At 45.2% G+C, this 16,432-nt stretch overlaps 1 protein-coding gene across 1 annotated transcript in view; it reads right to left on the bottom strand.

Moving 5' to 3' along the window:
• Slc28a1 (solute carrier family 28 member 1) overlaps positions 1–16,432 on the bottom strand; it is a 50,059-nt gene that overhangs the window by 16,677 nt on the left and 16,950 nt on the right. Inside the window, exons 9-10 of the mRNA XM_076848780.2 lie at positions 3,375–3,455; positions 1,852–1,932 (exon numbers count right to left, since the gene is read on the bottom strand). Of these exons, the coding sequence (XP_076704895.1) occupies positions 1,852–1,932; positions 3,375–3,455 (162 nt within the window). The remainder of the gene's footprint in view (positions 1–1,851; positions 1,933–3,374; positions 3,456–16,432) is intronic.

A 16,432-nucleotide genomic window follows, 5' to 3' on the forward strand; every position in this document is an offset into this window, starting at 1 on the left:
AGACGTGAAGAGAGAGAGAGAGAATTTTTTAATATTTATTTTTCAGTTTTCAGTGGACACAACATCTTTATTTCTTTTATTTGTATGTGGTGCTGAGGATCGAACCTAGCGCCCCACGCATGCCAGGCGAGTGCATTACTGCTTGAGCCACATCCTCAGCCCTTAGAGGTGTTTTTGATGGATCACTCAGGCAGATATAAAAAAGGATGGATAGGAGAGGTGGGATGGAAGCAGGGAGAACAGGCAGGTGAAAGCACCATCCAGGTGAGAGACAGGGTGGGTAGTAGCAAGGAAGAAGGGCAGAGGGCAAGTGTGCATGTGATGTGGAGGCAGAGCTGCAGGACTTGCTGACAGGTGGGGGTGCATGGAGCAAGGGAAGCAGAGGAAGGAAGGATGGCTCTGAGTTCTGTCTGAACAACGTGGTGGAAGGTGACATAATTTACTGAGAAGGGAAAGTCTTAGAGAGAGGCACAGCTGTGATGAGGGAGAAAGTCAAGCGTCCTGTATTTACGATTTAGCCTACTGAATTTGAGATATCCAAGAGGAAAGTTAAGAAACCAGTTGACATGTCAGTCAAGTTCAGGGGAGAATTCAGGGCTCCAGAGTGGGATATGAGAGACATTTCAAGCATTTAAGGGCAGGCATGGTGGTGCACACCTGTAATCCCAGGTATGCAGGAGAGTGAAGCTGGAAGATCAAATTTCAGCCCAGCTTGGGCAATGTAGCTCAAAAAATTAATTAATTAATTAAACATTTAAAGCAACGGGGCTGGTGCAAATCCCTAGGGAGGGAGTGGACACATTTACAGGTTGAAATGATGCCAGTAATTTTTGAAGGTTCCCCATCTCCTCCTCTCGAAGGAAATGAGGCAGAAATCTAGGTCAACTTGACCAACCACTTGTGCAAAGTTAATTTACCTTGGGAGCTCCTTATGTCACCCAGTGACACATTCAATGCAATTTATATTTTATCAGTAGAAACAGATTGCATTTGCAGCCTCTCATATAAAGTAAATGCCTTTGTATATCAGTGTCTTCTTTCTTACTCTATTTATTTATTAATTTATTTAGTACTGAGGACTGAACCCGGGGCTTTGCACGTACTAGGTAAGTGCTCTGCCACTGAGCTACATTCCTAGCCCTATTTTGAACATTTTAAGGAATATTTGGGACACTCTGCCTGTCAGCACATCTGTCTTAGTTGGATAAAAATAAACAAAACAAAAAAAAAATTGAAATCAACACATACCAAAGCAAAAAAAGATGCAAATAGTTTCCAAAGTTTCATAAACTATTCAAATATGGCATCTTTTGACAAGTGTGTCCCTTGGGGACTCAAATGTTAGGTAGATGGGCCAGGATAGACCCTGAAAAGGCCTCCAGAGTCTTCCTCACTCAAGAGGGTTGGGCCTGAAGGGACTCGGGACTCATGGCACCTTCAGTCATGTTTACTTTGGAAAATACACTTTCAGAAAGATGGTGGGGGTAAAAAAGACAAAATGGTGTAGCAGAAAGAACACTGGAGAGGAAGGAGAAAATCTGGATTATAAGTCTTGGCTTATACTGTGGGCTACTGATCACACTGTTCCTATCCCAGGAGCCTCAGTTTTCTCATGTAGGATTTGTGAGTCTCTAAGCTAATGAAGTCAGCCTAGGGTTAGAGTGGCAGCAGGTGCCAGGCAGATCCTCTCTGGCATGAGCTAGGCAAAGAGCATAGCCTCCATATGGAGGACCTTTGGGATAGCAGCCTTTGATGACCTTGGGAGAAGGTTTAAATGGCTCTTCAGTGGACTGAATCAGAGCTCCATGGCTTCAGGGCCTCCACCCTCTTAGAGAAATTTATAGTACTCACCTGGCCCACAAAGATGTTTCCTGCCACACTCAGGGTCTCAGTGGCTGTGGTTCCCATGGTGACCTGCATCAGCCAGGCAATCTAAAAGCAAGCAGGCTGCTTTTTAGGAGCTGAATTATCAAGCTCCAGAATCAGAGAGTCTTGCAAGTCTTCTAACTCCCAGCCCAGCACAGGACATTGATATATTTTGATTGTCCTCCCCAAAACTCACATTGAAATTTCATTGCTCTTGTGACCTCTTTTTAAGTTTAATTTTATTATTTTTGGTGGTCTGGGAACCAAATTCACTCATGCTAAGCAAGCGCTTTAGCACTGAGCTATATCCCCAGCCCTTTTTAGTTTAGTTTGAGATGGGGTCTTGCTAAATTGCCCAGTCTGGGCTGGAACTTGTGATCTTCCTGCCTCAGTCTCCCAAGTCACTGGGATTACAGGCACATGTCACTGCACCTAGCTTCAGTAATATTTATTAACATGCTAGGGAACTAGAGTTTTTGTGGAAAAGGTTCTAGAAAACACTGTATCAAAAAGATCTTCCTTTCTAGTCAAGATGAAATCTGCTTCCCTTGAAATTTCTCTCCACTGCTAGTACCTCCCTGGCTGTCCTTTCCAAAGTCTCTCTTCTGTAAGTATTTAAAGATGGCTTTCTTATCCCTAATTTCTTCTGTTCCAGGCCCATTGTTCCTTATCCCTTCCACTGTTCTGTGGAAGGCGTGGTTTCAAGTCCTTTCACTCTCTTGATTAAAAATCTATTTGTACCAGCCCTGAGGTTGAACACATTCTCCAAATCTGGGGACAGTCACCTCCCTCACATCATGCAATGTGTGCTCTTAACATAAGCACAGGTTGTTTTTGCATCCTGGCAGCCACCTGATGGTGCTGATTTATGCTGAGCTTAATCAGCTAAAATCTCAGAATCTTTGCCAGGTCCAATACTGTCTCCCGCATCCTGTTTTTATGCAGCAGATTTTATGAACACAAGCACAGAATTTGACATATTTACATGTGAAGTCTGTTCACTGTGGCCCACTGTTACAGTCTCTCAAGGTTATTATTATTGTTGCTATTATCATTATTAGTGCTGGGGATGGAACCAAGGCCTCATGCATACCAGGCAAGCACTTTACCACTGAGCTACATTCCCAGCCCTCTGAGCTGAGTATGTCTGAGCTGAGTATGTCATTTTTATTTTTTTCCCTAAAAACTCAGTATAGCCCAATGACTACAACCCTCTCTCCCATGGAAACCACATTGGATCTGGGTGCCATTTCTCCTTAGTATCATAACCAGAGAGCTTGTGAAAGATGTTTGGTTAGTGATAGGTCCTGGAAGAATGTGGCATCATGGGAGCAGTGGATTCTGGGAAGGTATAGACCTCAGGAGCAAAGGATTTTGGGAGGGTGAGGGCTCAGGGGGCAGGGGATTTGGGGAAAGTATGAACCCTGGAATCAAAGGATTTGGGGAGGCTATGGACCTTGGGAGCTGGTGACTGCAAAAGAGCCCAGGCCTGGGTGCAGGGTACTTACCTTCAAGATTACCCACTGCATTAGACCTAGATAGTAGAGAACTGACATGACACAGCTGAAGAAAATAATGATGGGCAAAACCTGCCAGGAAAGAGAGCACAAGACCCCAGGTTAGAGGAAGGGAGGTGGCAGGAGGCCAGGCAGGGCCCTAACAGCCCACTCCATCCCAAGGCCTTGCTTCTCAGAGGCCTGACAGTCCAGTATTGTACAGAAGCTCTGGGTCCCCTATGGCTGGCAGGCCTGGAGTGACCGAGTTCACCTGTACCATTGTCAACTAGGGAAGAAGCTCTATTTTTAGTGCAGAAAACCCCAGGTGCTATGCATGTGGGGCCTCTTTGGAGGCACTACTATTCTCTCCATTTCCTCTCAATAGCAACATCCACCAGGCCACACACTCTCTCTCCTCCCCACATACAGGCCTGCATGTGCTGGGAGCAGGGGTTGAGTGTGCCACTTGCTCACTTGCTTCTTTGTTTCCAGAATGGGATAAAATGCTCACTCCTCAGGGTTGTTTTGAAGGTTAAATTAGGAGCTTGCCTGGGACCTAGCACTTGCACTACATCCCCTCCTCCAGGAGCTCAATGTCTGGCTTATAACTCTGCCCTTTATCGCCTTCCCATATTCTGGACCAATGCATTCTGGTGTTCCACTTCCACTCAGCGCCAACAAGCTCAGAATAGATTCATCCTGGACCTTCAACCAGCACCTCGTCCTGTCACCCCGCTTCCTACTACCATCCTTAACCTGCCTCTTCATTCACTCCAAGATTCATTACCTCTTCCTTCAAAATTTCCCTCACATCTATTCCTTCCTTTCCAGGCCCCTGGCCCCACCCCAGTGCTTTCTTATTGTGGTCTCATTTATAATTCAGACTGGCAAAAACTGACGTATCTAAAAGACAGAGGACTAGTTTAATAACCTCTGGCATGACCACACAATGGTGCACTAAATCAGAACACAAGAATGAGGACGCTTTCTATAGAAATTTTGGACGGATTTCCAAGTTAGTTTGTTAAGCGAAGAAAGAGAAGATATATGGGGGGTGGGATTATTGAGGGGTGGGGTGTATGCCATGCTGTTATGGGGGTAAAAAGTGAGAGAGCATTGTGTTGTGGCCTTGTGTGACATGGGACATTACTAGGATATGAGTGTAACCAGCATCAGCAGGTGCCTTGGGGAGGAGTAGAGTTTGATTTTTCCCTTTTGCCTTTTTGTATCTTTTGCCTTTTTTCTATTCATGTGTTATCTTCCAAACAGTTGTTAACTAATCAATTTTGAAGTCATGCAGAATTGGTAATAATCTGGGAACATTCTGGTGCTAAAACGTTAAATGGGAAAATTGGAATATTAAAAATATAGAAAGGAACCTGGAAGGCAGTGCTCTCTGATAGCCAAAGGACTGGCTTCTGTGAGTGGGGGCTAAAGGAATTTTGTTTTCTTTTTTCCTCTACTTCTGAATTTCCCTGCCTTTCCTATAATTTTTCTATAACAGCTGGACATTTCACAAGGCAGAGGGGCAAAGGCAGAGGAGAGGTCTGGGGGAAGTTCACTTTAGACTTGATGGGTTTGAGATGTCCATGGAACATCCCAGTAGAGTATCAAGTGGGAAGCTAGATAAAAGGATTAAGAGCTAAGGGGAAATCCGGGTCAGATCAAGTTGGGACTCATCAATAAAAAGTGAAGGGTGAGATGATGGAGTGTGATACACTGAGAAAACTGCCTGGGGTGAGCTGAGCAGGAGCTAAGGACGGGGCCCTGGGGTCATCATCATCACAGAAGGATAAGAAGGGAAAGAGGGGAAATAGCCAGAGGTTGGAAGACAACCAAAGAGGCATGTGACACAAACTGAGAAGGCACGCCCAGTCAGCTGAGGGGTGCCTCAGAGCTCTGGTAAGATAAGGCCTGAGGCTAATTGTTAGCACTTAGCAATTCAGAAGTCTCACGCAATCTAGGTGGGAGCAGTATCAGAGGAAGGGTGGGGATACCCAAGGAGGGGAGGAAATAAAAGGCGTAGAGGCAATGAGTCCAGCTAGCCCTTTCAAGACCCTGGGCTGTGCAGGAAGAGCAGCCTGGCTAGAAGCGGGTGAGGATCAAGGCCCTGTTGATTTGATTTTGAAGAAGGTAGAGTCTAGAGCAATCAAATTTAGGTTCTCGTTCAAAACGAAAGGGAATGGGGCATCGTGGTGCATGCCTATAATTCCAGTGAGTAGGGTAGGCTGAGGCAGGAGGATCACAAGTTTGAGGCCAGCTTCAGCAATGTCTTAAAATTTAAAAAAGAAAAAAAAACATAAAAAGAGCTGGGGATGTAGTTCTGTAGTAGAGCACCCCTGGGTTCAATCCCCAGTACTGCACAAAGAAAAAAAAAAAAAAAAGAGGAGGGGCGAGGGGAATACAAAGAAGGTTCCTGGTGAGAGGGAGATCCTGGGCTCTGACTGGCTGGGCTGGAAATGAGAAGCAAGCCCTGCTGGCTGGGGTGGGGGACTATCCTCTCCTTTCCCAGAACTCCCCAGTTTTTATCTGGACTTGTTTCACTTCACATCTGTCACCAATTTCACTGCAGTTGCGGATGTCACCTGACAGAGATCACAGACGCTGGCTCCAGAAATCCATTTCCTGCCCTGTGACTCCTCCACTGCCTGGGGCTAGAAGCACCACCAGCGTGGGGTGGTGATATCATTCTGTTTTCCTGGAGTGAGATGCACAGAAGATCACGTACTGTCTAGACTGCCCATCTAGTTGCTCATGTGAGGGACAGCAGGGCAGCTGGCAGGGCCACAGAGATGGACACAAGCCAGGAAGGAGGCACTCAGGGTGGCAGGACCCAAATCCAGATTTAGCACCAAGAGATATATTTTATCTGCATGATGGAGATTTTCGGTGGAAAGGAAGCTGGGTTTTGGATTAAGTGGTGACTTTCTAGGGTGTGAGAGGAAATGGAAGAGAAGCGATCCCCGATCTTCTAAGGTGGGATATTTAATACTAAATAAGGTCCCTGTGTCTAATATGATCTCCCAGCCCAGAAACACCTCTGGGACCTGCAGTGCATGACATGATAGAAGAACAGGTAGCTCAGGGTAGTATTGTCATGGAAGGATGAGAAAAGTGCAAGCAAGTCCCACTATGTGCTTATTATAAAGTCCTACTATGTTCTAGGTAACCAAAGTGCAGTGACTTGATGATCCTCAAAGCCACTAAGGTAGAAGTAACTGTCTCCACTTCACAGATAGGCACACTGAGGCTCTAAGTTGTGGGCTACCTGCCCAAAGTCACTTACATGAAAAGATACAGAGACCTCCTGGTCACCAGACAGATTGCTTTGGTCCTCAGTGACCCAAAGGAGTTTGCCCAAGAAAGATCTTGTACTTCTGTCTTCAGGGGCAGCATGTGTCCCTGCTATAGACTGAATGTTGTTGTCTGTCCTCCACCTCCTACAAATTTATATGCTGTAACCTAATCCCCAGTGGTATTAGGAAGAGGGCTTTTGAGAAGTGATTAAGTCATGGGGGTGGAGCTCTCATGAATGGGATTAATATCCTTATAAAAGAGGTCCCATGTGAGGACACAGAGAGAAAACCATCTATGGCCAGGAAAAGGGCCCTCATCGGGACCCACCCATGCTGGCACTCTGATCTCATTTCCAGCTTCCAGAACTGTGAGGAATAAATTTCTGTTGTTCAATTGCCACCCAATCTGTTTTTCTTTCTTTTTTTTTTTGTGATAGCATCCCAGGTAGACTATGACAATTCCCTTTGAGGAAGAGCCAAATAAGTCCTGATGATGGAACTCCTAGCTTTTCCAGGCCAGCAGTGGGCGCTCAGAGTGGGGTCATCTGAGGATTTGTTAGAAATGCACATTTTGAGCCCCTCCTCCAGAATTTCAGATTCAGAAAGTTTAGGGCAGGGTCTAATATTTGGGTCTTTCCAGGACTCTTGGTACTACTGGTCTGGACACCATACCCTGAGAACCACTGTTCCAGAGTGCAGACCACACGCTCTGAGTGAACTTGGCCTGGAACAGGGCTAAGCCCACTGGGGATGTGGCCCAGCTCCCTCTTTTCCTTGAAGGGAGCTAAACCAAGGCTCTTGATGACTTCCTAAGGCTGTTTGGGCAAAGCTCCATGTCCCCAGACCCCACAACCTAATCACTTGTAGACAGTGCCATCACCAGTCCCAGGCCATGAGGAACCATAGAAACCCAAAGCTGGAAGGCCCCTCAGAGGCCCCTCAGAGGCCGTAGCAATGTTATAACACCAACATGACCCAAAAGCAGAATGGACTTGTTGGGCTGAACACTGGTCAGTTCCTAGGAAAGCTTGCAGCAAGATAAAAAGGATTCTGAAAGAATGTGATAACAGCGGAAATGGAGAGGAGGAGCTGGTCACTTATTTCTAATCTTTAGATGAGGATCTAAACAGGATAACCCTGGTTGTAAAGTACTTAAGAAACATCCTAGGAAATTCATCTGTACAGTGGTCATGCAACCTATCCTCTATATTTCCCTGGCTTGTAGGCATGCCACGGCCCTCCATTGCATTCCAGCCTGACCGCTGAGGAGTGTGTAATAAAATGTCTATTGAGTTCTTCAAGTTCTTCCTTTGGGATCAATAAACTGTATGCTTGGGGCATTTTCAACCTTGGAGTTGAATAATTGGCATGATTGGCCAGGATCCCAAAGAAGGCTACGTCGAGGTAACTCTGGAGTTGAGAAAGGGCATGAAGTCTGGGGCGGGGGGTAGGAGGGGATCTCAGACTGGCTACCACCTTGATGTGGTTTGGGGTGCCTTCCCTATTGGAGGAGGGAGGACCACTATTCACAGGAATAGGAAAGACAGTGGAATGAATCGGACATAACTTTCCTATGTATATAAATGATTACACCACAGTGAATCTCCACATCATGTAAAACCATAAGACTGGGATCCTAATTAGAGTAAGATGTACTACACGTTTGTATAAATATGTCAAAATATACTCTACTGTTATGTAACTAAAGAGAACAAACAAAAAATATTCATAGTAATAGCATTGTGGACATGGGAGCTGTGTACATTGATTTACAGTAATCCTAACAAATTCTCAGCAAGTTAACTGCTATTGAAGGATATGGGGGGAAAACAGCAAGAGTTCAAGCCGTAATGTGGTCTCTGTGGTTTGGGCACCTGCCCTTTACCTCCTATCCAGTGTTTATAGCCCCCACACCTGAAAATATAATGAGTGGCGATATCTTGTGCAGTAAATGCCTATTGACTACTGCAGGGGAGTTCCATTTGCATTGCCATGAAATTGAGCACATGTCAGTGGTAAAGTCAACATTCAGGGGGCACGCTAAATACTCTCTATTATTTTGCCTGAATGCTGCTGAATTGTTTCCACCAAACAATATCAGTGGCCATTAGGAGATAATGGAGACTATATATGAATTTGCTAAAGTAAATATAATTTTCCAAGCCCACAGACCTTTTTGACTCCCCTGTGTAGCTGATAAGAAAGCAGGATGGAACTTGGTACATGACAGTGGATTACAGAAAATTAAATAAGGTGACCTTCCACTTTGTGCAACTGTTCCCAACATAGCTGTTATTCTAGAAGAGCTACATACTCAGCTGAGAACATCTTGCTGTGTGCTGGACCTTGCTAATGCCTTCTTTATCACAAATAAAGTTCTAGAGAGTCAAATCCCATTGGCCTTCAAGTGGGAAGGCCGATGGTGGATATTTACAGTGTTACCTCAAGGGTATCTCCATTGCCAAGGTGTCATGGTATGATAACAAACCTGATGCCAACCTTAGTTGAAAAAAATGTTTAACTAACGGTCACACCCAATTCTTGTTAAGTGTTCACCAAGGCTACCCTCACACTTTTGACTCATTTCCAAGGAAAGGATGGACCATAAACTCTGACAAAGTGCAGGGCCGCAACTTGTCGGTGAAATTCTGGGTGTTGTTTGGGTAAGACGAAGGTTATACTTCAGGCTGTAATAAATAAAGTTCAGGAATTTTCCATTTCCCAACACAGTAAAACAAATACAAGAATGTGTGAGGCTATTGGGTCATTGGAGGGCTCTCATCCCTCATCTCACTCAATATTAAGACCCCTAGATAATTTGTGTAGGAGGGGTGCAGTGTGGGACTCGGCTGATTGGCATACTGAGGCTTCTACTCAGGCCAAATGGACAGTAAAACAAGCACAAGCTCTTGGGACCCTGGGCATAACAAAACCTGCTAAGCTAACCATCCATGTCACTCTGGATGGTTTTGGATGGGGCTTATGGCAGCAGATGAAGGGACATAAGACCCCCATTGGATTTGGGTCACAATTATGGAAAGGAGCAAAGGAATGTTAAAGCTTTTTTAAAAACAATTGTGTGCCACTAAGGCTGCCCTTCTTGCCAAGGAGCCCATCGCCAAAGAAGCACCAGGCAAGGTTGTACAAAGCACCAGTTGGCAAAGATAAGATGGCTGGAGGAGGACTGGGGTTGTGGCTCAATGGTAGGACGTTTGATCTTCAGCACCACATAAAAATAAGTAAATAAAGTTATGTTCATCTACAACTAAAAATATATTAAAATAAAAAGAAAAACAAAAAAAGATCGCTGGAGGAAGCCTTAGCAAAAGAAACTTCCACTTGGCTACATGGTGGATTAAAGCATGCAGGTCAGAAGAGTATGTGGGCAGCTGTGACCCCTAATGAGGTTCGATGTTGCTGCTGTGTGTCAGAACTGTCTTGCCTGCTCTCAGCGCTACCCATGATGATGACTAAATGCCACAGAGGGGCATATCAAACAAGGTGATTTCCCTCTTTAGTGATGGCAGACAGATTGTACTGGTCCTCTCCCACTTTCAGAAGGGGCCAAATATGCATTGACTTGTGTGGACACAGTTACAGACTTGATCTAAGTCTTTTTCAGCAAAAGAGCCAATCAAAGGACAACAAATAAGGAACTGAATCCCAGCTGAGTGTCAGGTACGGCAGGTACGGCACACCACAGCTAAATGAGAATGACCAAGGAACCCATTTCACAGGTCATAACATACAACAGTGGGCTCAAGACCAGGACATATTATGGATCTTCCACCTGCCATACACTCCAACAGGAGCTGGATTAGGTGAAAGAATGAATGACCTGCTGAAATAAGCCTTAAGGATTGAAAGTAACTCTATTCATCTGTGGGCTGCTTGTCAGCCTGAGGCACAGAGGACACCAAATGAGAAATCCATACATCATCTCACCCATGGCTGCCAGCCTTATGGTTGCAGATAAAGGCTATTATACCTTAGGCTATAATAAATTGAGCATTTCTTAAACCAGCCAGGGGAAACAAGTAACAACTTACAACTGAGTCTTCTTGTCTTCCACATTGAAGACAAGAAGCCTTAGTTGACCATGGACTGTACAAGTCAGCCCCCAGTGGTTTGCCTTACCAACCCCTGTGGGGAGGGAGAATGTCTGATTTTACAAGTAAGTCCTACTGTGTTGGGAACCTGGCCCTCACAAGTACAGGTGATGTTACTCTAGGGTGTCATCACCCAAGGAATACTGTGTATCAGTTTAAGACAATTATATATTCCCAAGGTGTCTTATTCTTTCTATATCCCTGAAGTGCAAACAAATGGATTGATATTATACCCAGACAAGTCTACTGTTCAGGCTGCTTTACTAACACAAGATCATACAATAGCCTGTATATCATCTCCTGTATATGGAGCTTACAAGTAAGTATTCTATTCCTGGACTGAGTATTGGAAGCTACACACACCAATCAGATTGACTGTTGGACCTGCTCAGAACTACATGTGACTGCAACACAAGGACTTTCCTGGGTAGTCCAACTTACAAATTAGATGGATAGATTTGAACAAAACAGAACTGGACTAAAATACAATATTTCTCATGCTTTAATTCCAGGGTCAAAACAAATTAATCTTATCTTTATTACCCACGCATACTTGCTGACAGGTTCTTGCTCTTCGTACTGCTGTTATGGAATATGAAAGCAGTGTGCCTGTCCCAAGAACTATCTGGAAGATATGGGACAGTCTGAGATTGTGAGGGACATTAAGGGGCTTCTAAGGCCTTAAATGGGTGGAGTATTGGGTTAAACACTAACCAGTTCCTAGGAAAGCTTACAATGAGATAAGAAAGACTCTAAAGAAGGTGATAATGAAGAAATAGAGAGAGGGAGCTGGCCACTTTTCTCCATTCTTAAGAAGAGATAGAGTGACCCTAGTTGTAAAGTAAAGGAATACACTCATAAAACATATGAGGAAATCCACCTGCTCAATGGGCATGGGACCCATACTATCCCCTCACTTGTAGGCATGGTGCAACCCTTATATCCCAGCCTGCCACTATCAAGAAGTGAATAAATAATATAATACCCAAGACCTCCCTATTGAGTCCTCCAAGTTCTTCCTTTAAGATGGGTAAACAGTATGCTTGGGGTGTTTACTGCCATGAAGTTGAAGGGCTCCAGGTCCAGGTAAAGTGGGTTACTGCTGTCCACTGGACATGTCTCCTGATTTCCTGTTTGTGTACAGGATGACCTTTCCAAACTGCCCTCTCATGTCCTCTGCCTTCATGCCACATACTCAATGGTCCCATGTCCCTCCTTTCAGCTGTCCTGCTCCAGCCTCCGCTCACTTCCCACTCCTCCCTCTGAAAACCATGCTCACTAAGGTTGCCCACAACCCCTTAATCACAAATTCACCTTTCAATCCATATCTTATTTTATCTTTTGTGTGTGTGTATATGTACATTCTGACCACTAGGGATTATGGAGTCTGCCTCAGGCAAACACAACAAAATTCTCAGGAGACAGAAACATCTTCCTTCACCATAAGGGCTCTCAGGGAGAGCCCTGAACAGCACTGCTAAGCTCAGTAGATGGAAGCATGTCTCAGAAGCTGCAGGAGAGTGAGAGAATGAGTAGGTGTGTTCCTAGGTTGGTGAGGAATGAGAAGGATGCAGGGCCTGGGGTGGGTGGCATTGTGGATGGAAAGTCATTAGAAGGGAAGTGGAATTACTAATCAAGCTAATCTAGCCAAGAGCTGGCTGCCATGTTGACAGTGCTGGACTCTAGGCCCAGAGTAGGTTGAAGGCAGAAGTCCCACAAAAAGACTCGCCTTTCTGGAGAAGACATCTGCTGGACCATGGCACTCTAGGAAATAGCTTAGATTCTGACAGTCTGAGTGAATTTAGGGACTCCCCCAGGCTGAAGTTTGCCATAGGCCTTGGACTAGATCCACATGATTCACAAGAACAGATGGAAAATTCCTGAGTCTTCCATTCAACTCAGCACTCAACAGAGCCATCCCCACCTGAAGGCAAGTCCAAAGCATGAAAAGTGTATGTGTGTGTGTGTGTGTGTGTGTGTGTGTGTGTTGTGAGAGAAAGAGAGAGAGAGAGAGAGAGAGAGAGAGAGAGAGAGAGAGAGAGAGAGAAAGAGATGAATAGAGTGTGTGAATGAGATTTTGTGTTTAGTTATTGTGGTAGGAAAGAGAATTCTGTAGCCAGGAAGCATTTGTCTTAAGACCTCTCTCATCTGGCTTAGCATTGCTAAGGATGCCACTGGCCAATACATTGGCCAGGAATTTATCTAGAGGTTATCATCTCCCAGGGTCCAGAAAATTCTTCATGTTCAACTGCAAAATACTGAGCCTGGTTAAGTCCACCACACTTATTATTTCTCTCTTAACTGAATATCAAATCTCAGTCTTTTGCTACCATAGATATGTTTTTCAAATGGTCATTTTTTGCTATGAAGGGTACTTTTTATATATTTGGAGGAGAAACATGATCCTGCTGATTTCTACTCATAGTGTGAGGAAGGAGATGTCCCTTGATTGGAAATGCAGTGATGGAGTCCTGCTCTGGCCCTGTCTTTCCTCAAGGGTGAGCATAAGACCCCTTTTGCTCCAACTGCAGTATCTCAAGGCTCTGCGGTTAGTGATTGGTCCAAGGGTGGTCACATGATCTGAGTCAGACCAATCAGAATCTGTCCTAGGACTTGAGCTGGGAGAAAAGAGTTGCCCCCATCCTAGGGGCTGCACCTTGAGAATGAGCATATGGGGGCCAGGAGCATATCTTGTATGAGAGAATAGGGTTGACATCCACAGGTAAACAGAGATCTTGGCAACACTGGGCCCTGAGTTCTGGCCTTCGCCAGCTCTACCTTGCCCTTTCAGTTAGTGATCCTTGTAAGAGGCAGCCCTTCCCAATCCTGCCTTTAGAGTGAGTTGCAAATGGGTTTCTGTCACTTATAACTGAGTAGACCTAAGGAATATTATTTCCTATAAATTGGAGGAACCAATGAATGTTCCTCAGGTCAAGGAACCTTTGTTACCATTAACTAAAGAGCTCTGATATCAGGGCATTGAATCTAATAAACAAGAGTGTTGGATCTGGGCTCCAATCTTGACTACAGCCCTCACCAGTTTTGTGATCTTGTAGGAGCAAAAGTCACTCTGAACCTTCTCTGCAAAAGGGGAGTAATAGTATTTTCCCTGAAGGTTTGCTGTAAGGGTGAAATGAGTGGCAGAAATTCCCTTTCTGTAAGTGGGAACTGTTATTATGATTTCTTTAGCCTTTGCTTTTTCCCTAAGCTTTTCTTCTCTGGTCCTCCAGGAAGTCAAGCATAGAGGAGGACAAAATAGTTTATAATGACTCTGAATTTACTTCTAATCCTCTGTGTATCTCTTGGCCCTAGAAGGCTGAGAAGTGCTGGCTTCCTCTGGGATGGGTGAAGAAAGATCTTAGCTCTGATACTGAAGCACAGGGAAAGCCACTCAAGGTCTTTCCACAAGGCAATGGTGGCCCAGCTTGGAGAGGTTGGCTGTATGGAATACAACTAGTAGCAGGGGATACATGAAGCAAAGCTTCCCCAGAAGGTGCAGGAGGGCTTCCCAGGGCACATGAGAATCATCACTTAGTTCAGTCATTGAGTAAGGAGCAGAGTAGCTGGGTAGGGCTTTGTAGGGTTCAAGATTGGGCAAAGGACATAAAGATGAGTAAGATCCAAGCCTCTTCCTAAATAGCTAAATGCAACCACAACTGCTAAGCAATGAGCTCCACCCAGCTGTCTCTGTCCCCCATCCCGTGTCCCCTGGGTGACTTTTCTCCTGGATTATGAAACAACCTCCTTGCTTGCATACATATTCATTCTCTCTCTCTCTCTCCCCCCGCCCACTCCCCACCTCAGTCCCTCTCTTTCTCTCTGCAGCATCATGACTATAATCCTTTCTACCCACTATTGACATGTTAACAATCCAAAACTCCAATAAAATAATCTCCAATGGCTCCACTTTTACTGGAGTCAAAACCCAGATGTCCCAGCCTGGCATTTAAGACCCTTCAAGATATAGCCCGACCAAACTTGCTGACATATGCTCCCTCAAACAGCTTTCACACTGAACCCTGTACCCTCGACATCCCAACATATTCTCGCCTCTATGCTTTTGTCCAAGCCATTTACTCCTCCTGCTCCTAGCTCCACATGTCCCAGTCCACCCTGTCCTGAAGCTCCATGTCAAATGCCACATCCTCAGGGAGTTTTCCTTGCTGATCCTAGTTACCAACAATCTCTCCCTACAGGGGGCTCCCCAAGCACTTTCTTTGCGCCTCTCTTACAGTACTGAGCCCAGCTGCCCTGGGTGGTGGAATTGCAGAGTGTGTGTGTGTTGAAATCTGAGAAACTGCTGGAGCTTCTGTGTTGTGGCCACAAGAAGTCACCCTGAAGCAGATCTTCACTGTTCTTCCTGCAAGCTTGGGTGGCCCTCTTCTTGATTATGCAGATAAGAAGGGAGCAGCCTATACTGCCTTAAGGGGGTGGTGTTAGGGGACTTCTGGGGGGTTACCCATGTATCTATCTTATACAGAACTGACCTCAGAAAACATGACAGGAAAATCTGTACAGGAGACAAGACTCCTGAGATGATAAGAAATGTCCCCTCCCTTTTCTTTTAGGGCTGGCATGATTAAAACTCCTTAGATGGGCTGGAGATTCCTCAGACAGTCTGCTGGCCCAACAGACACCAAGGGTCCAAGGGGAACCCACCAGAGGTCAGGGTCAGAACTGGGAAGGGGGATCTAGGCTCAATACCAGTACAGAAGTCCAGGGCCAAGTCCAAGCCTTAGGCTGGAAGCTTCCTGGATCCAACACTCCCATAGGAGTTGGGAGGCTCTGGAAAAAGTGGCCAGAATAATGATAAAAAGCAGAAATATCTGGGACCTACACATAGGGGCCTGTATAGTCCCTCTGAGGGACAGTGATCCAGGACATGCCAGGTAGGCAGCAGCAACTTTCCTCCATGGTACTATGACATTAGTGGCAGAAAACTGGAGCCAGGTACTGAGTAAACAGGGCCCCAGGTCTGTCTGTCTCTCTCTCTCTCTCTCTCTCTCTCTCTCTCTCAGCCTGGCATTTAGAAATGGAGCTGAAGCCTGGAGTGAATCTAGGTGTCTCTAGAAAATTTGGGTGTGAGGTAGAAAAAGACAATACTAGAGTCCTCAATAAACAAGGTATTTAAGGGATTGAACAGGTAACTGAAGAAATGCAACCATATTTCCACTCAGTACAGCAAAGTGGGTCACACCAGTAGCATCCTCATCAAGGCTGCCCTGTTTTAAATTAGGGCCAGTGTCTACTATTAGAAATTAAGTGCTTGAAACAGAACAGTATATTCAATCTCAATTTCCTCTATAATATTTTGTGTGGCAGTATGCTGGGCGCAGCGGCCAGTATACTTACAATCCCAGGGACTTGGAAGGTTGAGGCAAGATTATAAGTTTGAGGCCAGCCTGGGCAATTTGGCCAGACCTGTCTCAAAGCTAAAAAAAAAATAAAAAGGACTAGAAATGTGGCTCAGTGGTAGAGCACCCCTGGGTTTAATTCCTAGTATAGGAAAAAAATTATGTAACAGTAGATGCACGATAAATTTTTGTTGGAAAAAGAGAGAGTGGGAAGGAGAGAAGCCTGGGGAGGAGGGAGCTATAGTTTGCTGCGGAACTAAGAAGAATAGCTTCCTGGCAGAGAGGTGGGTTGTGAGGGACCTTGAAAGAAG

Source organism: Callospermophilus lateralis, chromosome 3 (assembly GCF_048772815.1).
Source record: "Callospermophilus lateralis isolate mCalLat2 chromosome 3, mCalLat2.hap1, whole genome shotgun sequence".
In the NCBI taxonomy this organism is placed as follows: Eukaryota; Metazoa; Chordata; class Mammalia; order Rodentia; family Sciuridae; genus Callospermophilus; species Callospermophilus lateralis.